This window comes from Pelobates fuscus, chromosome 4, assembly GCF_036172605.1.
Source record: "Pelobates fuscus isolate aPelFus1 chromosome 4, aPelFus1.pri, whole genome shotgun sequence".
Classification (NCBI taxonomy): domain Eukaryota; kingdom Metazoa; phylum Chordata; class Amphibia; order Anura; family Pelobatidae; genus Pelobates; species Pelobates fuscus.
In genome coordinates this window covers 233,493,402-233,516,993 of record NC_086320.1, presented here as the reverse complement: position 1 = coordinate 233,516,993, position 23,592 = coordinate 233,493,402, and the positions used below count along the sequence as shown (strand labels likewise).

Below are 23,592 nucleotides of genomic sequence, written 5' to 3'. Positions count from 1 at the left end.
TCCCCACTTGTGTCTTTTTATCAAACTCAGCTTCCCACTTGCATCTACTAATTGGAACTATGAAGAATTATCTATGCCCCAAAGACTGCATACAGCACACAAACACACATTATGTGTTTTGTTTCGAAGATAACATTTGAAGGATCACTACAGGGTCAGGAACACAAACATGTATTCCTGACCCTGTAGTGTTAACACCAGCATCTAGCCCCCCTCCCCTCCCCCCCCCCCCCGGCCCCTCATGCCTACATAAGTATAGCAAAATCTTATTGTATTCAAGCCTGAAGCTGTAACTCTGCATGCTGTTTGCCTCAGAAAAACAAGCAGTCTGCTGACATCATCAGAAGTGGTAGCCTGATCCAATCACAATGCTTCCCCATAGGATTGGCTGAGACTGACAAGGAGGCAGATCAGGGGCAGAGTCAGCATGATTCAAACACAGCCCTAGCCAATCAGCATCTCCTCATATAGATGAATTGAATCAATGAATCTCTATGAGGAAAGTTCAGTGTCTGCATGCAGAGGAAGGAGATACTGAATGTTTGGATGCAGTTTAGGCAGCCATGACCTAGGAAGGATCTCTAACAGCCATCCAAGGAGTGGCCAGTGAACAGTCACTAGGCTGTAATGTAAACACTGCATTTACTCTGAAAAGACAGTGTTAACAGCAAAAAGCCTGAAGGTAATGATTCTACTCACCAGAACAAATTCAATAAGCTGTAGTTGTTCTGGTGACTATAGTGTCCCTTTAATATTTTATTCGAAAGGAGGTTATTATATTTAAAAAGAGTGGGCTTATGCCTTTTTAAGGAATCTGTAGGGTGCTCATGACAACCCCAATATAAACACAAAAGTATTTTTAAATGAGAGGTTACATTTCCAGTTACATAACAGGTGATCATGATATACAAAACAAACAAGGTATAGGCGCTCGCTATAGTAGTACGAGTGATGTAAAGTGGGCAGCAGTGACCAGCACAAGGATTCCCCACCTTATGATAAAATAATGGTGAACAGAGAGAGAAAGGAAACCGCGCCCTTATTTTGATACGAACATACGTACTCAAATCCTTATGGTCGTATAATGGTAGACCTCAAAAAAAGAGAAATAAACAAAACAATAGTGTAACCCTGTAAATATTCTGGAAACAATAAAAAGCATGTAAGGTAATACACTCACATTTAGCAGAGCTAAATACAGAGCTCTGCTGTTTTAGCGCGTAGACGGAATGATCCCCGTCCTAGGATAAATATGAGGTAGTCCACGTCTTGATGGTCTCAAACAGAGAAAACAGACAGGAAAATCCACATAGTGTAGTATATACTGGTATAAATATAAATGGTAAGTGAATAGAAAATATCGTACTCACATTTACTAGAGCGTGCCTCGCTCTAGTTAATAGCGCATAGGTGGTATAATCCCCACCAAGGAATAAAGATGTAAACCAGGAGCAAAATATAATGGAAATCTCAGAGTAGTAAAAAAGTTAAGATTATAACTATTTATTATACATATAAATCAGTAAAAAACAATATATATAGAATACTCAATGAGAAAGTCCATAAAAAATCCACTTTACGCGTTTCACCTATAGAGGCTTCTTCAGAAGTGTCCTAACCCCGCAGGGCTAGAGTTCACTCACGCGAGATCTGAGCGTTGCCGCGAGAGGAACCCGGCGGAGCTGCTGGCAAGAGCTCCCCGGGTCCTCTCCTGCCTCCCTGCATGTGGGCCAGTGGGGAGGGAGGCTGAGAGCAGAGCCGGCGCGGATAGCACCGGCTCTGCATGAGCCGACAGGGGGGATCCTGAGATCTCCCCTGCCGGTCTCACTCCATAGGCGTGCTGCGGGGATTAGGGTGTGCCCAGGCACACCCGGCACACCCTGTGCGCACGCCTATGTAGGCAACTGAATCATGGGGATAGGTTAGTCCTTAGTTCTCCCCAAAATATGTAGGCAGGTTTGACCCGATACACAATAACTGAATTGAGAAATCCACATCTTTAAATAAATGGTCTCTGTCTGTACAGGGTGAATTTTGCTGCAATTATTATTATTATTATCATTATTATTTTTTTCTTTTTGCTATTATTTTGCTATCGTAAGCCAGTCTTGGCAGTAGTATGATGAATATTTTATCATTGTGAGGTGCATCATTCACTATGAAATCAGATTTTAGATAATAATGTATAAGATAAAAAATAATACACTTTATCTTCTGCTTTTCAGTTGCAAAATGTTAATGAAAAACATAGGTATAGAATCATTTTTTCTATTTTGTCTATTTTTTTAAATGTGTATTAACATTATTATTATTATCATTTATATAGCACCAACATATTTTGAAAGGGAATTTTTAGAGTAAAAGAAAACCCTGCTCAAATGAGCTTACAATATGGGAGAATTTGAGGTAGACAGATATGTCATGATATAGTATTTATTGTACAGACAATTGTGGCCTTGGTTTTTGGATAAGCTTTTCAAATAATCAAAGTCTGTTAGAAAAACTCCAATTATTTATCTACAGATGTCACCATTAATGTCTACAGACATTTTTGTAGATATAGAATTTGAAAAGTTTTTTTCTAACAGATTGTGATTTAACCCTTTAAGGACACGTGACATGTGTGACAGAAGTTTGGTCCTTAAGGGGTTAAAAAGCTTATCTAACAATATTAAATTGAGGCCTTTGTTGTGACAGTAATGGGAGACTGTGTTTACGGATAGCTTTCCTGGGGAAGATATATATAAGGCAAATATATATATATATATATATATATGTATATATATATATATGTATGTGTGTGTGTGTGTATATATATTTTTTTTTTGTGCTGATGCACCTGGCATAGATAGGGTTAAAAAAAACCACTCCAAATTAACAATGGTTTATTGATTTATAAAAATATATATATATATTTTTTCATGAACTAGCATCCTTGTTTTAAAGGTGAAAGTTGGAGATAAGGAAGTTGATGTCATGAATGGATTTAGACTCTACATTACCACTAAGCTTCCTAACCCAGCATACACTCCAGAAATAAGTGCCCGCACCTCTATTATTGACTTCACTGTGACCATGAAAGGCCTGGAAGACCAACTACTTGGACGAGTCATACTTACAGAAAAACAGGTGAGAATGCATGCTAATGTAGTATTTCAATGACGTTTTGGACTATTTTAGTTTTTACTGGCATTTGGTTCACTGATCAAATGAGAAGGAGTAACCAAAAAGAGTGGAAAATTGAGACACAGCTATAATATATAATTATTATTTTTTTTTACAATATATAAATACAGATTTATTTATTTTATTTACTGTTCCTCCATTTATCCTTCTGTTGATCACGTTTCATTTGCAATGTGAATACAATCAGTGGCTGGTTTCTAAACATTACTTTCTCTTTTTTTTTCTCTCCCATCAATCACCCCTTTTTTTCAAACTAAACTGTTTGTCCATTTTCTATTTTGGTTGTTTCATGATTTGGTCATATATGGATTTAGAGTTATGGAATTCAGATGGCTCACCAATTGCCATAAATTCAAAAAATATGCAATTAATTTGAAAGGGAATTTTATAGTTGAGTATTGGATGTATATACAGTTGCAAGAAAAAGTATGTGAACCATTTGGAATGATATAGATTTCTGCACAAATTGGTCATAAAATGTGATCTGATCATCATCTAAGTCACAACAGTAGACAATCACAGTCTGCTTAAACTAATAACACACAAATAATGAAATGTTGCCATGTTTTTATTGAACACACCATGTAAACATTCACAGTGCAGGTGGAAAAATTATGTGAACCCCTAGACTAATGACATCTTCGAGAGCTAATTGGAGTGAGATGTCAGCCAACTGGAGTCCAGTCAATGAGATGAGATTGGAGGTGTTGGTTACAGCTGTCCTGCCCTATAAAAAACACACACCAGTTCTGGGTTTGCTTTTCACAAGAAGCATTGCCTGATGTGAATGATGCCTCGCACAAAAGAGCTCTCATTCACAACATTTCATTCTTTGTGTGTCATTAGTTTAAGCAGACTGTGATTGTCTATTGTTGTGACTTAGATGATGATGAGATCACATTTCATGACCAATTTGTGCAGAAATCCATATCATTCCAAAGGGTTCACCAACTTTTTCTTGCAACTGTATTTATTTTAAATTTGTTAAAACAAAATGCAACTGAAATATGTTTATGAATAAATCTAACTACTGCAAACATTATTAGAACAATCCATCAATTCCCCTAACCTATGTCACTAATTACCCCTAATAAAAAGGGCATAATTAAATGCATGCATGTTTTGTTTGTTTTTTTTTGGGGGGGGGGGGGGTAAAGTTACTAAACAGTGATTTTATAATTTTTGTATTTGGGCAGTGGAGTGTCCCTTTAAATATAAATCCTATTTAGAATACCAACTGTACCAATCGTATGTCATTGTATATCACCAATTGTATATCCTTTGTATGTCTAATTGTACATATAGGCTATGCAGGATTTTCTTCACTTACTGTGATGAGTTTAAAAGCCAGCCATGGGATGCAACTGAATCACCATATATGTTTGCAGGTGATTTTAAGTAGCCTTGTAAAAGTCAAAGGGACACAATAGGCACCCAGACTGCTTCAAATTATTGAAGTGGTCTGGGTGCAATGTCCCAGGTCCCTTCACCCTTTTTAAGAAACTGCAATAACTACTTATCAGAGTTAACTCCACCTCTAGTGGCTGTCTACCAGACAGCCACAAGAGAAACTTCTTGGCTGTTAGGTGACTTTTGGTCGACTAATTGATGTTAAACATCGCGACGCTGTGCATGAGGACATCTATAGGGAAATCCTAATGTCAAGGCGGACCCGAGGGACATCGGCGCTTGTCTGAGGTAAGTGACAGAAGTTTTTTTTTTTTAACCCCTTCTGCACTACAGGGAGGGGGGAGCTATAATGCCAGGAAAAAGTTTGTTTTCCTGGCACTATTGTTTCCCTTTAAAACTATATTTTTTGTGAGCCATTCCCTAATCTGTATTTTTCATTAATCCTATGAAAACCAGACTACATGATAATAAGGTGATGGTTACAGAAACTCATGTTGACCACTTTAGTGGTGGGGGATAATGAAATAAAACAGTTCATTCAATGGAAAGTTAGAAATCCTGAGTAAAATCTTTGAACTATAGTTTTATAATGTAATGTTTTCCACATAGGGCCTTTACATACGCCATATGATTCTTCTGTGATGACCGCATATATTTTCTAATATTCTGGCAAAATTGTTGGTTTGTCGATATCGGTTGCAGAAACAAGACTGGAGAGTCTCTGGACACAAATGTTATTGGGATTCATTTCTTTCTGTCTAATATCTCATTAGCCTTCGATGTGTTGTGACATATCTATGACAGTCTCTCAGTTATTAGGCAAATTACTAGCATGGGCAGCCTTGAATAAGCAAATCTTTGGCTGCATGCACATAGTATTGGGAGATTATAATTGAATCCACTAGTAAACAATAAAATATAATAAGAATATGTGTATATAAGGGAGAGTATGGTATGTGATAAAATTGTGGTGTATGTAAAATTACAAAGTAAATAATTGTGTATAGTAGTCTATGTTTGCATAAGGGTTGCTGTTAGGATTATGCTTGCAGAATATTGAGGCAAAACTATATCCACTGTAGAGATGTTAATATGACCAGATATTCATGGGAATCACCAACAAAACAGGTACATGTTTAAAAAGATAAAGGATAATGAAAGAGTATAGAAAGACTTGGGAGGGTAATAAAGACAGGACACTTATATCAAACTCAAATACAGACTGGACCTTCTATCTGTACAAAAACTCCTCCTGTAGATTGAGCCCTTGGATTAGCTACCAGATTGTGTGGACTAAAGCCTCTGGGTTTATCAGTAGAGGGTCAGGTGAAATTTTAGATCATTGTCCTTGGCCAGGGTCATAGATATTTTATGGAATGAAAGATGCAAAAATATACCAGAAACTGTATAGAGATGAGAAAATACTTGATTCTAAAACACAAACCAGTATGTGATCAGAATACAATCTGGCAATCTAGAGGTCAATAAAGGTGCAAACCTTGTAATATTATCATTGGTATTGCACCAGTTGATTGGGCCTGATATTTTTATTTTGGACATAATAGTGATATATTGGAATACACCGTTAGATTTTTTTCTACAAGTCCCTGAGTGCTGGCTTTTTTCATCAGTGTGTGTGTGTGTGTGTGTGTATATATATATATATATATATATATATATATATATATATATATATATATATATATATATATATATATATATATATATATATATATATATATATATATAATAGCTATATTTTTTAAATGTACTCTATTTTATTGATACCAGGAACTAGAACAGGAAAGGACAGATCTCATGGAAGATGTGACTGCTAACAAGCGAAAGATAAAAGAGTTGGAAGACAACCTGCTGTACAGATTAACAAGCACACAAGGTTCTCTGGTTGATGATGAGAGTCTCATCACTGTGCTTGGTAATACCAAGAGGACATCAGATGAGGTCACTCAGAAACTTAAGATATCAGCTGAGACTGAAATACAAATCAACTCTGCTCGAGAAGAATACAGGCCTGGTAAGTTACCTTAAACAATTTATCAGTATTTGAAGGGACGCTATAGTCACCAGAACAACTACATGTTATTGTAGTTGTTCTAGTGAGTATAGGCAGTCTCTGCAGGCTTTTTGCAGTAAACACTGTATTTTCAGGGAAAAGGCAGTGTTTACATTACAGCTTAGGGCCTCCTCCAGTGGGCCCTCCTCAGATGGCTACTAGAGGTGCTTCCTGGGTTAGTGCTGTACAGTGTGCAGCACTGACCTTCAGTATATTCACCCTCTGCATGGAGACCCTGAACTTTCTTCATAGAGATGCATTGATTCAATGTGAGGATATGCTGATTGACCAGGGCGTTGTTTGGCTCTTCACCCGACACGCCTGCTTGGCTGCGATGAACAGAACTGACCATCTCTGCCAATCTAGTGCTTTCCTATTGGAAAGCATTGTGATTGGATAAGATCATCACTTCTGATGATATCAGCCAAGGAGGCAGATCAGGGGCAGAGCCAGCACCAGCAGACTTGAAGAACTGTAAGATGTTTCTATATTTAGGGGGATGGGGGGAGGGGTAGATAGTGTTTTTACCATTATAGGGTCAGGAATGCTTGCTTGTGTTACTGACACTATAGTGTTCCTTTAAAACATGAGTTGTGATGTAGATCTATAAGATTTAACTAGAACAGGAGTTAACCCACCGATGTAATTATTGCAATTCATAAAAACTGCAACAATTACATGCTCAGGGTTAAGAGTGAGGGGTGTTTGCACCCAGACAACTTCAATGAGTGGTATGGGCGCCTACAGTGTCCCTTTAAGTCTGAACATGTAATTCTGAAGTTTAAATTTAAACCGCTACTTTTACAGTGAGGGAAAAAAGTATTTGATCCCCTGTTGATGTTGAACATTTGCCCACTGACAAAGAAATGATCAGTCTATAAATTTAATGGTAGGTGTATTTTAACAGTGAGAGACAGAATAACACAAAAAAAAATTCAAGAAAAACGCATGTCGAAAAAGTTATAAATTGATTTGCATGTCAATGAGTGAAATAAGTATTTGACCCCTTCGACTTAGTACTTGGTGGCAAAACCCTTGCTGGCAATCACAGAGGTTAGGCGTTTCCTAAAGGTGGCCACCAGGTTTGCACACATCTCAGGAGGGATTTTGTCCCACTCCTCTTTGCAGATCCTCTCCAAGTCATTAGGGTTTCGAGGCTGAAGTTTGGAAACTCGAACCTTCAGCACCCTCCACAGATTTTGTATGGGATTAAGGTCTGGAGACTGGCTAGGCCCCTCCAGGACCTTAATGTGCTTCTCCTTGAGCCACTCCTTTGTTGCCTTGGCTGTGTGTTTTGTCATGCTGGAGTACCCATCCACAACCCATTTTCAATGCCCTTGTTGTGGGAAGGAGGTTCTCACCCAAGATTTGATGGTACATGGCCCCATCCATCGTCCCTTTGATGCGGTGCAGTTGTCCTGTCACCTTAGCAGAAAAACACCCCCATGAATGAATGTTTCCACCTTCACGTGTGACGGTAGGGATGGTGTTCTTGGGGGCATAGGCAGCATTCCTCCTCCTCCAAACATGGCGAGTTGAGTTGATGCCAAAGAGCTCGATGTTGGTCTCATCTGACCACAGCACTTTCACCCAGGTTTCCTCTGAATCATTCAGATGCACATTGGCAAACTTCAGACAGGCCTGTACATGTGTTTTTTTTTTTTTATATTAATATTTTATTTTTCAGTAAAGTAATGGGATGTGGGGTACAGAAAAGAGAAAGGGGAGGGGAGGGGAGGGGGTGGGGTACATCACAAAGTCTTTCAATGTGCCATACAGCTGATTTCAAGTTACATACAACCTGTTGTACATGTGCTTTTTGAGCAGGGTGGCCTTCTGGGAGCTGCAGGATTTCAGTCCTTCATGGCGTAGTGTGTTACCATTTGTTTTCTTGGTGACTATGGTCCCAGCTGACTTGAGATCATTAACAAGATCCTCCTGGGTAGTTCTGGGTTAATTTCTCCCCTTTCTCATGATCATTGAAACTCCACGAGGTGAGATCTTGCATGGAGCACAGACAGATGTAAACTGACAGTTATTTTGTGTTTCTTCCATTTGCGAATAATCGCACCAACTGTTGTCACCTTCTCACCAAGCTGCTTGATGATAGTCTTGTATCCCATTCCAGCCTTGTGTAGGTCTACAATCTTGTCCCCGACATCCTTGGACAGCTCTTTGGTCTTGGCCATGGTGGAGAGTTTAGGAACTGATTAAAAATCTATCTTTCACTGTTAAAATACACCTACCATTAATATTATAGACTGATCATTTCTTTGTCAGTGGGCAAACATTCAAAATCAGCAGGGGATCAAATACTTTTTTCACCTCACTGTATATACAATGCTGCTTAGCTACTTCTCACTCATATCACAAACAAGCCTTCAATACAGAACCCAAAAATAGTCATGCTTAGTGTTTTCGATGACTGGTTTACTTATTTAAAGTTTCCTTTACATGTGCACAAGGAACAGTGCCTTCATTTATATATAATGTGCCTTTAATAGAAACAAATTTATCATGAATATCATAATGCAAAAAGAAGGTAAAACGTTATGTTTTATTATTTTATAATATTTTACACATACAAAAAAGAATGAAGTATTGAAAATGTAATGACACAATGTGGAAGCATGCATCGTGACTTTAAATTTAGCTGTGTGGGTTGTAGTTTTAATCAACATTTTTGCAGAAATTAATTTAAAAATACAAACTACAGGGGTAAAGTCATGTTTCCATATTGTGCTATTACATTTTCACTATTTTATTGCTTTTTGTACCTAACACCTTGTTGATAATTGCATTTGTTAGGTAAACTGTTTATTTTGCTGTTTGTGCCTGTTGTGGAGGCGCATTTAGGTTATTTTGGGAATACATACCTGGCTATTGGATTATTGTGATTTTTTTATAAGGATATTGAACACAGAGAGATAAATGTTGCCAAGTAGGAAACTCTGTAGCCAAGCTAGAGACTTAATTCTACCTTTACGATAAGATGTGATGAATGGGTATCTTGGTACATTTGAATGATCCCAAACAGTAAAAAACTGTAAATATACCCTCAGATAAGGAATACATGTGGTTGCCATAGATTTAGCCATCAGGGAAGTATTAAATAATAAGAATCAGACCAATTAGTTGTTTCTCCTATGAGAATAGTTATCACTGTTTAATAAAAGGTATTGTACATCATGGACGGATTGCATCTTGACATTTACATATTTTCGATCCAACCTATAGGATATCTATATTACATGACTTGATGAATAAGCAGTTTAATTTCCAGCAAGATTTGTGTATATTTATAAACAGTAAATAAACTTTAATTCTTGAGATAGTTATATTGACTGCTTAACATTGTGGTGTCATGAGAGTTTTAAATTTATGGATCTGCCTCCATGCCCTAATTGCACTCATTCAGACTTAATGATGAGTCTTCATATATGATATTGGTTTTCTTGTCTTCATTTTCTATCGGACTATAATTGTGTGTAGATACACTTAATGAAATCATTAAAAATACCATATCATACTTCATTTATAGAATGTTTCTTCTCCCAGAGGCTAGGTCAGCTTTCTTGCTCAGCTAAGCCCTACTAATGTTGTAAATGTGTTTTATATTATTACTATAAAAACATGCTTACAATGTTAATTATGTATACTACTGTTCAGAATCTTCTTCAATGCTTAAGAGAAAATTGCATTGTATACAAGTATTTAAATATGTTTTATATAGAGCTCAGTGATGCAATCTGATTGTATTAAAATTAGCCTACAAACTTATCAAACCTATACACATTTTTTTCTATGTTGGATCTATTTTCCTACGTTTATTCAAAGGTACAAATTGTTCATTATGCAATAGATAATATTCACTCAGAAGATGCAACAATGTGCACACCCAAGGATGTCCAAAAGGTAGAACAGCTGTTTTCAACCAGCTACTCCCAGGATGCTTTGTCAATCTTAGACTGCCAAGGCCTCATTGCAGTTGAAGTTCTAAGTCAGCCAAGGACCAACTTTTCGTCATCATTACTATGGACTATATTTTGCTTGAGGTGTCATTAACCGTAGTTACAAACCTTCTATATAACAATATATATTTTTTTTTCTTTCAGTTGCTACTAGAGGGAGCATATTATATTTCTTGATAACAGAAATGAGTATGGTTAATGTAATGTACCAAACCTCACTTCGACAGTTCTTGGGAGTTTTTGATTTATCATTAGCCAGGTATGTATTTAATTATTTTTTATTAATATGCAACTGGACCTCTGTATTTGTATTACTTTATTTTACCCACAGAGCAACACAAATATTGCCTTCATAATTTTACATTTGACTTCTGTCAAATTAATTGTTTATTATTGTAAGAAAGGCTTCTGTTGTAAGAATGGTATATGGACTTTGCATTCCACATACCTTCCTATTATCTGTCATTACTTAATGATATTCTTACAACTCGGGTAGGCAACCTTATGCATTCCAGATGTTGTGAGCTTGCTTTTCCAGCATTATGGGAGATGTAGTCCACAACATCTGGAGTGCCGAAGATTGCCTCTCCCTACTTTACAAGCTCTAAAATAACAATGCTGTACAGTAGGGATGGCCAACATCTGCCTTCAAAAATGGGGTGGCTAAAAATGTAAATTCCCAGCCATTGTTTATTACTTTATCCAGTTATGTATTGTCTGTGAAGACAATGTTCTGTGACTAAATAGTGCAATTACCAGTTGCTGGTCTGGACATTGCATACACTATTTTAACAGATGTGCCTGTAAAAGTTGTGCAATTTAAATAAAACTTTAAAAACTATTTTACCATGCAACATTTATTTAAAAGAAACAGAAGTAAAATAATAGCTTAGCAGAAATATACTAAATTACATTTGTATGACGTGTGTGCAAAATGTTTCTTTTGGAAAGCAGAAATCCTAATCAAACATGATAGTTGAATATCTTGTAAATAATATGGAAATGAACAGATCACCATAGTCTGTAATTTTGTTGTGGTAATTACATGTACTTTGTACCTCTTATGTTCAGATCTGCAAAAAGCCCTATTACCAGCAAAAGGATTGCAAACATAATTGAGCACATGACATATGACGTCTATAAATATGCTGCAAGGGGACTATATGAGGAGCATAAATTCCTATTTACATTGCTGCTCACGCTGAAGATTGACATGCAAAGCAACAGAGTGAAACATGATGAGTTCCTAACCTTGATTAAAGGTAAACCATGATGATACTATAGAACATTTCTAATAGTTGGAGGATCCCATTAAAGTACGCTGTCATGTCCACTATGTCAAGGAGTCACTATATAGGAAATAAATCTTGATCTGTAAATTGTGCTAGCTAACTTTTTTACATTTCGGCAGCCCTATTCTTAACTTATCTGTCTAGAATGATATACGATCAATATGGACTCCATGTCATCTATAAAGTAATACGTTTTAAATGCTGACCTATGTTTACTAAATATGAAAATTGAGCTTCATGAAGAGTATAAATAAAGGAAGTGTGATCGAGATGTGGGAGAGCTTTGTATCACTTTTTTTATTTTATTTAAATTTTAAAAAATGTAAAATTATAATAATTGTACAACAAATATAATCTACACATGATATTACGTGTTAAAACCAATTGATCTTAAGTTGCTTAATATTTATTTTACAGGTGGTGCATCTTTAGATTTGAAAGCCTGTCCTCCCAAACCGTTTAAATGGATACTGGATATGACATGGTTAAATCTTGTGGAATTAAGTAAACTGAGGCAATTTTCTCACATTCTTGACCAGGTGTGCATGGTATTTTTTATTACTAATGTTATGATTATTTTTGTTATCTGCTATGTGGTTTTTCATTTAAAACTTATTTTCATGCAAAACTAATTTTCCATATACAAAAGCATAAGTGCTTTATAGATGGACAGAGGGGAACTCTGCAATCTGTATAAAGCCAAAATGATTGCATTCTTAAACTTAGTGAAATAATAAATAATCTATGTTAAACACAAATCCAATTCATTATGAATAGATTTGTTAAAATGTTTTGCATAGAATGGATTAACATTAAAATAGGTTTGTCAGACGTAATTACTTGGGCAGCATTCTGCATCTGTAACCTAGTGTATATCAAATCTTTCCTTGCTATTCACTGTGTGTTCTACAAAACATTATATGCATTATTACAAAAACAAACCATTTCAATTATAATAAATTAGCATTTTAAGCAAATACAACTATGATGATATATAGACCTCAAAACCACACAGCACAGCCAAAAGTGAAATGGATATTAAAATGTCTGTGAAAATAGCATTGTTTAGTAACATGTGAATTCTCCAGTGTAAGCTTATATCAGCAGTGGTTTAAAATAAAGCATTATACATTCTAAAGAAAGAGAAACAAAAGTTGAAGGAGTATTCGGGATGGAGTACAATGATGCGATATGGACTTGTTGGTGCCTATATATAAGAACAAATTGTTACTCTACTATTGTTAAAAAAAAATAGTCTCTAAGTATGCTTGTTTTAAAAAATAAAAAAGGTATATGGTGTCTCAATGCTAATTGAGTATTCCTGTAAGTGTTACTAGAAGTATTTTTTTCTTCCTTCTGTTGTGTTGAGAGGAGAAAGGTTCTTGCCCTAAGCAATCATATGTACCCATCAGTTGCTTGTCGTGGATGCAATCCTTTGGCTTTGTGTTTTACCCCTTTTTCTTCATTCCACTTGCACAACTGTATTGCATACACATATGATAATAGCTGTTTTCTAAAAAAAAAAGTTGTTAATTCTTGAGGTAACCACCCAGTGGCTAAGGCTTTCCTAAGCAATGTAAAGTAATGGGAAGACTGTAAGGCTCAACTTGTTTTATCTACTCACAGCATGTATAATCTAACCAGTTTGATATGTTTTTACTCCGAGAGACATTATGGAAAAAAATAAGATAGTTACAACCACCAGTATTACAATTGCATGCTTAGAGATACATTGGGCACATGGCATGTTGAGAGATACATTTGACATATCGCATGTATAAGCATTTGGATAAATGCATAACTAAAAATACATTTGGCATACAAAACAACATATTTTTGACTGGTTACAAAAATCATGTCCTTCCCTGGCACTGAGAATCCTTGAGATTTTACATCTCAAATCATAAATATTCTGAACATTACATTTTTAGATTACAAGAAATGAAAAGCAGTGGAAATTATGGTTTGATAAAGATTATCCAGAAGAGGAACTTATTCCAAGTGGATATGATCAAGTACTTGATTGCTTTCAACGCCTACTCTTGATCCGATCTTGGTGTCCTGACAGAACTATTGCACAGGTAAATTAGTTCATGTTTCAGAGAGTTCTCAATGAGATTTGTTATTGCGCAAGAGCCATCAGGGAATTTGTATTAACATAAATTTTCATATATTTCCTTATAAAGGCCAGGAAGTATATAATGGAATCGATGGGAAGTAAATATGCTGAAGGAGTGATTTTAGATTTGGAGAAAACCTGGGAAGAATCTAACCCTCGAACACCCCTCATTTGCTTCCTTTCCATGGGATCTGATCCAACAGATACTATCATTGCCCTTGGAAAGAGACAGAAGATAGAGACACGTTATGTTTCTATGGGACAAGGTCAAGAAGTTCATGCACGAAAACTTCTACAGCAAACAATGACTAATGTAAGATTAAAAAAAAAAAAAAAACATGGCCAAATTCAAATTTGTCAAAAAACGAAATAACATCTATTTTTAAAGCAAATATTTGAGCAGTCATTTTATCTAAAATATTTTTCAGGACAAAAATTATAAAACAAAACTACAACATGCTGCTAAAATGTGATTCAATTTGAAAATGTCAACTTTAAAGTTTCCAACTAAGAAAGGTGTGCAACCTAAGAGAGGCTTCAAGTCTCTTTTAACCACATCCAAAAAACAGCAAATGGTGGATTAAAAATAAAAATCATGTGGGGTCCAAAGGTTTATCTCTAAACTTCAATAATTTTGTAGATGATGAGATGGCCTGGTAAATGACATTCCTCTACCCCTTAGCCTTTGGGGTGGGACTGGTGCTATTAATGCTGGTATTAGAAACACACAAACATATAGTCTGTTTGGAGTCTACATATAGTCTGTTTGGAGTGATGTCTCAATCACTTAAAAAAGAAATTAATTAAAATGTCTTCAGTTTGCTCAGATGAAAACTGTAATTGGGATTCATTTACTTTGGCTTACCAGTATATATGACCAACAGAGAAAGATGGCTAAGCTCACTGAAAGCTTGCTGATGTCCCAACCTCTTTGTTGTGGTATTCCCTTACAAAAGAGTATTCTGCATATCATATACAGCAGTGGTAGTCAACCTTTTTCTACCTACCGCCCACTAATGCATCTTTTTGGTTGAAAAAATTTCCTTACCGCCCACCAGTTTTCGCGCAAATGCAGAATATTTTTAAGAAAGGAGGGTGTTTTTTAAAAAATAAATGTACGTACATTTATCTTTTTATTTCTACTTAATGCAGGTTTATAAGGTTTTTAACTTTATAACGTTTAATGAGAAAACAATAAAGTAAATTGAAATTACCTTTACTAGTGATTAATGAGATCCATGAGGTTGATGCTGCGAGACTAAATATTTGATTTCTGGTTCGATTTTCGTAAGGAACAAACGAAGGTCTCTTTCAGTGATATTCAGACGACTTCTCTGTTTGCGCATAATATGATTTCTCATTTGTGCGTCAGCTCATCTCCTCTCCCTCCTCAATTCCCCTCCCCACCTTTTTTTCCCCTTTTTTCTATTTTTTAACCGTCCTTATAGCAATGCCCAGTAGGAAGTCTGAGCTAGGTAGCCCACTTACTATAGTCCACTATAACATACAGACACACAAAAAAGACACACACACAGGACACACACAGGACACACATACAAAGACACATACAAAGACACAGACAGGCACACATACAAAGACACAGACAGGCACACATACACACACACACACACGTATGTGTGCCTGTCTGTGTCTTTGTATGTGTGCCTGTCTGTGTCCTGTGTGTGTGTCCTGTGTGTGTGTGTCTGTATGTTATAGTGGACTATAATAAGTGGGCTACCTAGCTCAGCCTTCCTACTGGGCATTGCTATAAGGACGGTTAAAAATAGAAAAAAGGGGAAAAAAGGTGGGGAGGGGAATTGAGGAGGGAGAGGAGATGAGCTGACGCACAAATGAGAAATCATATTATGCGCAAACAGAGAAGTCGTCTGAATATCACTGAAAGAGACCTTCGTTTGTTCCTTACGAAAATCGAACCAGATATCAAATATTTAGTCTTGCAGCATATACATACAAACAGACAGGCACACATACAAACAGACATGCACACACACATAAGACATACATAGACACACACACATGCAGACACACATACAATGAGACATACATACAAAGACAAGACACGCATACATACAGACAGACACATACACACACACACACACACAAGACACATACGACACACACAAGACATACATACAGACAGGCACACATACAGACACACAAGACACATACAAACAGACAGGCACACATACAAACAGACACACACAGACATGCACACACACATGCAGACACAAGACACACATACAATGACATACATACAAAGACAAGACACACATACATACAGACAGACACATACACACACACAAGACATACATACAAAGACACATACAGACACACACACACATATATACACAGACAGAAACATACACACACACAAGACATACATACAAAGACACATACAGACAGACACACACACACACACACACACACACGACATACCTACAAAGACACACACACATTATATTTAAGTCACCCTCCTGTTTCCTACCTTTAAGGTGCAGGAGGGTGACTTTCCCTGGGGTCCAGTGGTGGCTCAGGTGGATGGGAGTCAGAGTTCCCACTCTGACTCCCTGGTGTTCCTCCCGCGCGGCTCTCAGTTTTAGCTGGGAGGAGTGACCGGGGAATCACTTCCTCCCAGCTCTGATGTCATCACAGGGGGCCCGGTCGCGCTGTTAAAGCGCCCAGCGCTGACCGGGCCCCCTTACAATCCGCATCCATCGGGTGGCCCTGACAGCGTGGGCCACCCGATGGACACTTTGGAAGGCGGCCCCGGCGGTTTACCGGGCGGGCCGGAGCCGCAAATGGTCACGTCGGTACCCAGTCGCACGGGTACCGCCAGCTCGCACCCGCCCGCCCGATCAACCTGGAAATCCCTACCGCCCACCCGGAATCCTGAAACGCCCACTAGTGGGCGGTAGGGACCAGGTTGACGAACCATGATATACAGAGTTATAAAGCCCCCAAAATTGGAAGCAATAAAGTAACTAAACTATTAACTAGTTTATTGTACACTATTTAAAAACTGTTTATACATATAGTGCATATATGTGTTATACATATATGCACTATATACATATAACTTTTTTTACATATAGTGCATATATAGTGCATATCATGTGTCTTTACTGTTCGACATACACTCCTGGACTCCTCCTTTGGACTCTGCATGGTTCTGAGCCTTCCGTCTCACATTTTGTCTTCTGATTACATATTTGACTTTCCAAAGTTTGCTATGTGTACTCCTCCCTCCCCCTCCCCCCAACACACACAAGCTCACAAATGTTCAGCACTAGACCTTAATATTTGTTAGGCAAGACATTTTTCTCAATTGGGTTTAACAAGATAATTGTGTAATTCCTGCATATCACCTGGATTTACCAAGGTCCAACTTCAAATATTCAGATATGCAGGTTGCACACAACCCTTTGGTTGTAAAAACCCGAAAATTAGGTTACTACAACTATCCCAAAGTTTCTAGCTTGACATGCAAATGAGCACAGACAGACATTGTGTTTCAGACTTCATCTTGTATTTCTGCTGGTAGCCCTAGCAATGGACACTGTTTCACCTAAAGGATGGGTTGTGATCCAAAAGGAACTGTGAGCAAAAACCAGCCAAGGACTGGAGTGGGTATAAAGGCAAAGGTGTGGTTGACAGGTTTTGGTGGGTTGGCAATTAGGGACCACTCGACATCTGAATCAATCAATCTCTATGAGGAAAGTTCAGTGTCTACATGCAGAGGGTGGAGACTCTGATATGTTGTGCTGCACACTAGGCAAGATAGCTTAAGGAATCAGCTCTAGCAACCATCTGAGGAGTGGCCAGTGAAGTTATCACTAGGCTGTAATGTAAACACTGCATTTTCTCTGAAAAGACAGTGTTTACAGCAAAAAGCCTGCAGGGAATAATGCTACTCACCAGAACAAATGCAATAAACTGTAGTTGTTCTGGTGACTATAGTGTCCCTTTAAATATAATAAAAACATTTTTTGCCTTAATGTATTTGTTGTTTGGCAGTTTAATGAGTGCCAGTTTAGCACCCTTTTATATTTTCATTACAGATTCTCTCTGTTGATGTGTTTACCATAAATTAAAATAGTTTGTCCTATGTTTGTGTAATTTTTATGCCATGTCATGTTTTTTTTAATTATTAGGGTGGATGGGCTTTGTTACAAAATTGCCATCTAGGTCTGGATTTTCTAGATGAGCTGATGGACACAATTATAGAGACTGAGACTATGCATGAATCATTTCGTTTATGGATGACTACAGAAGTTCACAAGCAATTTCCCATCACCCTTCTACAAATGTCAATTAAATTTACCAATGAGCCACCACAGGGACTTAGAGCTGGACTGAAGAGAACATATGGTGGTATGGTTTTTAAAATTTATTTTAACACTAAAAGCAGGCACCTAAAACTTACACTATAAATGTGTTTGTTTACACATAGCACAGTATAATGCAGTGTAACACAATATTGTAAAGAACTGAATAAATAAAAAATGTGAATAGTGCTTTTATATAAAACTTTTGAATAAATTACAAAACAGTGCACATGCTGAACCTCTTGATCACCCAATTTACAAAAAATAATAAATAAAAAGAGTATGTAGTGTTATATACCTGTGAACATCCTACATTTAATCTTGGATTATCATCTTAGCCCTTTTTAAAAAAAAAAATTCTTTATTGTTCGTGCAGTGAATTACAAACTGGTCTGTAATGCCACGACAGCAAAACAAACCGACATTAAGTCAATATAAGTATCCAGTGTCATGTCATACAATGGAAATGCACATTTTTTTATACAGTAGTCATGCTTATACAGTAGATTTTAAGACAGAATATTGTCCATTTTGAAAAGTACTTTTATACCGTTATTTAATAAAGACTTCAAACAATACTTCAGTGAAGAATGATCCTTTAACAAGTGGTAATTTTAGTGTAAGGGGGTCTCCTTCATTTCTTGGGGGAGTTCCACCTTACATTTTTTTGTATTTACAAAAATAATCAAACAGAGTGTATATAGAGTTATATTCCTGTGAACATCCTACATTTCATCTTGGATTATCATGTTCGCACTTTTAAGACAGAATATTGTCCATTTTGGAAAGTACAACACTGGCACTTTGCACACTCTGTCTATTTATTATTTTTGTAACACAATATTGCTCATTATACAGTGCTACAGGTCAACAGTCTCTCCCTGGCATGTTAGCACAGGAAAAAGCAATGGCAAGGATGCTTATAGCAGTACTGGCAGATTTAAAAAGGTCAGACCCATTTCTGCTTTTAGTGGGCTGATCTGGCTTTGTCATTCAGTCCCATTTTCCATGAAGTGGCACTCACACATAACATTTTTTTAATGGCTATTTTTTAAGGCTAAAAAATAGGGTCTGCATATTTTATCTGAATTACATGAGTGTGTGCAAGGGTGTCAGTGACAGTGAGTATGGGTGTGTATATATATTTATGTATGTGTGAAAGTGTGTGCATGTATGTCCAAAAGGTTAACTTTTACTTTTTGTTTTGTATGCAGAGATGCAGAAAATCACTTTGTCATTTGTATTGTTTACCTCCCTCTGAGCATCCTGTATTTGCTGTATTATTTGCAAAAGTCACGAGTGTGCGCATGTATGGCTAGTGCTAGTTATCATGAAACTGAAATGGGAGACTGAAGGAAGTCCCCTAGCTCAGAGGCATGAGATAATAAAATAACTGACTAAGTTTATAGTAAATGTATGCACAGTTATTATATACTTTTACAATTTGTCTTGCTTTATTTTACTTTGTATATTTGAGTAATAAAATAGTGTTTGCTTGCTGTTTAAGAAATTGTCAAGTGCTGTGTTTCCCTGTAGTATCCCGTGCAATACTAAACAATAATGTTAAAATAACAGCAAATGCTATTTCATTGCCTACAATTTTTATTATCAGATAAACTTATACATTCTGCACTATTGAAAACAGATTAAATTCTATATGTATTTCACAATAGGTGTGAGCCAAGATTTACTTGATGTCAGCAGTATGACTCAATGGAAGCCCATGTTGTATGCAGTTGCCTTCCTACACTCAACCATACAAGAGAGAAGAAAGTTTGGACCACTGGGATGGAATATTCCATATGAATTTAATCAAGCAGACTTTAATGCAACAATACAATTTATTCAGAATCATCTTGATGACATGGACATTAAAAAGGTATTTCATATTGTCAATAAATAAAACAAAAAAACATAGCTTAAATCATATTCTAATTTTGGAGAGCACTTAAATTTAAAGGAACCTTGTAGCTACAGATGTTCATATTTATTTGTTTCTGAAGGGTTGGCTTGTCACAAATTGCAGGTTCACAGTGCCAAAATTAGAAAATCTTCAGTTTTGACAAATATTTAAAAAAGAGAGAGTTTGGGGTGATGAATTCTATCTATGTACAATTTTAGTTGGTTGCATATTTGTGCTGAGAATAAATACTATATGTTGTTTTCTTATTTCTATTATAAGCAAGTATGCTACATACATTTATTGGACACACACACAGACACACACTCTCTCTCGCTCTTGCTCTATCGCATTGCTTGGGGAATGCATGCCTTTAGGTTGTCTTTACTTAAAGAAAGATAGCCGTTTGTGCCCACCATCCTTGTTAATCATTTTGATGTTATTGTGGGTAAGTTTATAGTAATATGTTTTAAGTAAATAAGTTGATGCCTCATACCCTAAATTCAGTCCTTCGAGATAGTGACAAGTCTTGAAGTTGAGTGCATTGTATCTGTGCCTACTAGCAAAAGAGGAACTCTGTTAAAGAATTAAGGAGATGATGTTAGGGTGATGTTTGAATATGAATAATGTAATTGTAAATAAATAGTGGACTTTCTCTGTGTAATTAGCTGTCTAGAATATGGTTTCTGTATAATAGATGATGTCTTTGAAATAAATTCATCTGTCCTTTTAATGATGGGACATGTTTGCAGTTATAAGGCTTGACAATATTGCAGTCTGCAATAACCTGTTAAATGGCGAAGTAAAATTGTACTATTGCTTTTCTTGTAAGTTATGTTTTATGTTACATGTTACACACTATGAATATCCTGCAAGGGAGTGGTAAGGATATTTAGGACTAGGCATTCCATAGTCCCATTATTAAGGGGGACACATAACTTGACAATATGACATGGAGACTCCACAATTGCTTCTGTTAGACTTGGGAGGGATTGGATATTAGTGTCTGCATTATGTGTGGTGGGTAAGGGTTTCTGAACCCCAGCCCATCAGAATCATTACATAGCCATTGTACTGTTTTAGAGGATCAGCTATTTTCAACCATTTTTCTTGGCTACAAGGTATCAACTAATTGATAAATTAAAATTTAAGAATGTAATGCAAGATTTTTTGTTTTTCTATTAAACTACAATTATGGCCTCAGTTTAATTATTTTGGATGATTTTTTCAAATTATCACAGTCTGTTAAGAAAACCTTTCAAATGACTCAACTGCAAAAATCAGACTGTTAGAAAAACTTTTAAAATGTGATTTATCTTCTCTCTAGAAAATGCCTATATGTTTCATGCCTTGTGCAGTTCTGATTTATCTGTATTTCTGTATTTTTTAATTAGGGAGTTTCCTGGACTACTGTACGGTACATGATAGGTGAAATCCAGTATGGAGGAAGAGTTACTGATGACTATGACAAAAGATTGCTGAACACATTTGCTAAAGTCTGGTTTGGTGAACCCACATTTAACCAGGAATTTTCATTTTACAAGGGATATAATATTCCAAAATGCACTACTGTTGACCAATACCTTCAGTACATCCAGGTGAGTTCATTTATTTTACAGATACACTGTACAGATACAGATACACCATGTTGATTTTACTTGCACACAGACACACACATGATGAGGAGACCAAACATGAGTCTAAAAAGATACCAAAAATCTGATGTAGCACTGGTCCTCCACTAAATGTCTTTTATATATGTGAGCTAATTCACGTTTTAAAGTAAGCTCAACCCAGTTTACATTTCCTTGGTTCACTTTACTACAGAAGACATAGCAAATGTTCCAGTGTTTACACACTATTACCATTAACAAAGCAAAAAAATAAAAGAAGCACAGGCTGCGTCAAACACCAAACAAAAGAAACGACAGTCCAACTGGATATATTTCACAACACTCTAACTTCCAGTAGGATGGGGCCAGGTCTACAGGCACATACATAAAAAAAACCCACAGGAAAAAACAATGGTTTATATTGATGTAAGCAGAGGGACAACAAATAACATATACTTTTATGAATGCTCAATCACATTTTACAGAGCTTATAACCAGCTATGGGTTTTGATAGTGTGCAACAAGATACGTCCAAATACAGGTGGGTTTTTCTTGCGATTGGCAACCATTAAACTAATAGTGGGTAATACTCAGGTCTTCAAAAGAAAGATAGCAAGCAATAGTGCAATACTGTGGGTATTGATAAAATATTTTGGGGGTTAAAATTTGCACTCGCAATGAAAAGCCTGTAACACAAGCTAAATGTATCAAGCATCTGATGGCATATTCTCCACCAAGTGGATATCCATAGACTCTGGATTCCTTAATTGTAACAACACATAGAACAAAAAGAAAACAAACTAGTGTTCTCTGTATAACTGTGAATAGTATAAAAAGTTAGAAGGTCCTACTCACATCCTACTCACATTTTATTGAGAAGTTGGATCTGTTCAAGGTAGTACAGCTTTGGTGGTATGATCCCCACTTAGAATTAGGTGACTCTCAACTGCAGATGGATACCTTCATAAGGTGCCAGGAACAAGAGCTTAAAATACTTGAAGGTGAAAGTGAAAAGAATACCTAAAAAGTATATGGCCAAGAAAAATAGGATATATAGCCAAAAATACTTTATTAGATGACAATAAAAACAAAAAATTGTTTATATACACCACATGTTTTACCTGGCAAAGGCATTATCAAGTGCATTACAGAGTATGTTGGCACCATTAAATTTATAGGGGTTGAAAATTCAAATATCAAGGTAAAATGTCGTCATGGTCATTGACAAACTTTATTAATACAATGTGAAGTCATGTTCATAAAATACATACTTAGAAAGAATGTTAGTATGGGCTGGGTCTTATTATTTCAAGGAATAGACAGAGGGGTATTAAGTCACATGACTTCCTTGTCACGTGACTGCACGAAGAATGATTTCCATTGGCTAGTAGGTGTGTGACGCGGAGCTTTGTCTCGCTCTGCATCCTCCAATTGCCAACCTGGGGAGGTCTTACAATCCTAACCTCAGTGGGCGTGGCGTTACTAAATAGCACTCCTGGAGTCGACCAAGTAAGAAGAAGGTGGCTATCTTTAGTCAAGACATGGCTGCCGTCTTGGAAGTGGGAAGGACCCGAACATGAGTGAGAATCCTAAATAGGGGGAGTGGCTGACATACATCACAAGAGTGGATGTCCTGGCCATATTTAAAGCAAAAATAAACTCTAAATATTAGCAGTTGAAA

General features: G+C 36.6%; 1 protein-coding gene across 1 annotated transcript in view; it reads left to right on the top strand.

Moving 5' to 3' along the window:
- Positions 1-23,592, top strand: part of DNAH5 (dynein axonemal heavy chain 5) — a 193,295-nt gene that overhangs the window by 153,076 nt on the left and 16,627 nt on the right. The window contains exons 65-74 of the mRNA XM_063451949.1: positions 2,947-3,129; positions 6,388-6,631; positions 10,786-10,900; positions 11,713-11,903; positions 12,351-12,472; positions 13,865-14,014; positions 14,120-14,365; positions 18,225-18,444; positions 20,072-20,277; positions 21,693-21,896. Coding sequence (XP_063308019.1) covers positions 2,947-3,129; positions 6,388-6,631; positions 10,786-10,900; positions 11,713-11,903; positions 12,351-12,472; positions 13,865-14,014; positions 14,120-14,365; positions 18,225-18,444; positions 20,072-20,277; positions 21,693-21,896 — 1,881 coding nt within the window. The remainder of the gene's footprint in view (positions 1-2,946; positions 3,130-6,387; positions 6,632-10,785; positions 10,901-11,712; positions 11,904-12,350; positions 12,473-13,864; positions 14,015-14,119; positions 14,366-18,224; positions 18,445-20,071; positions 20,278-21,692; positions 21,897-23,592) is intronic.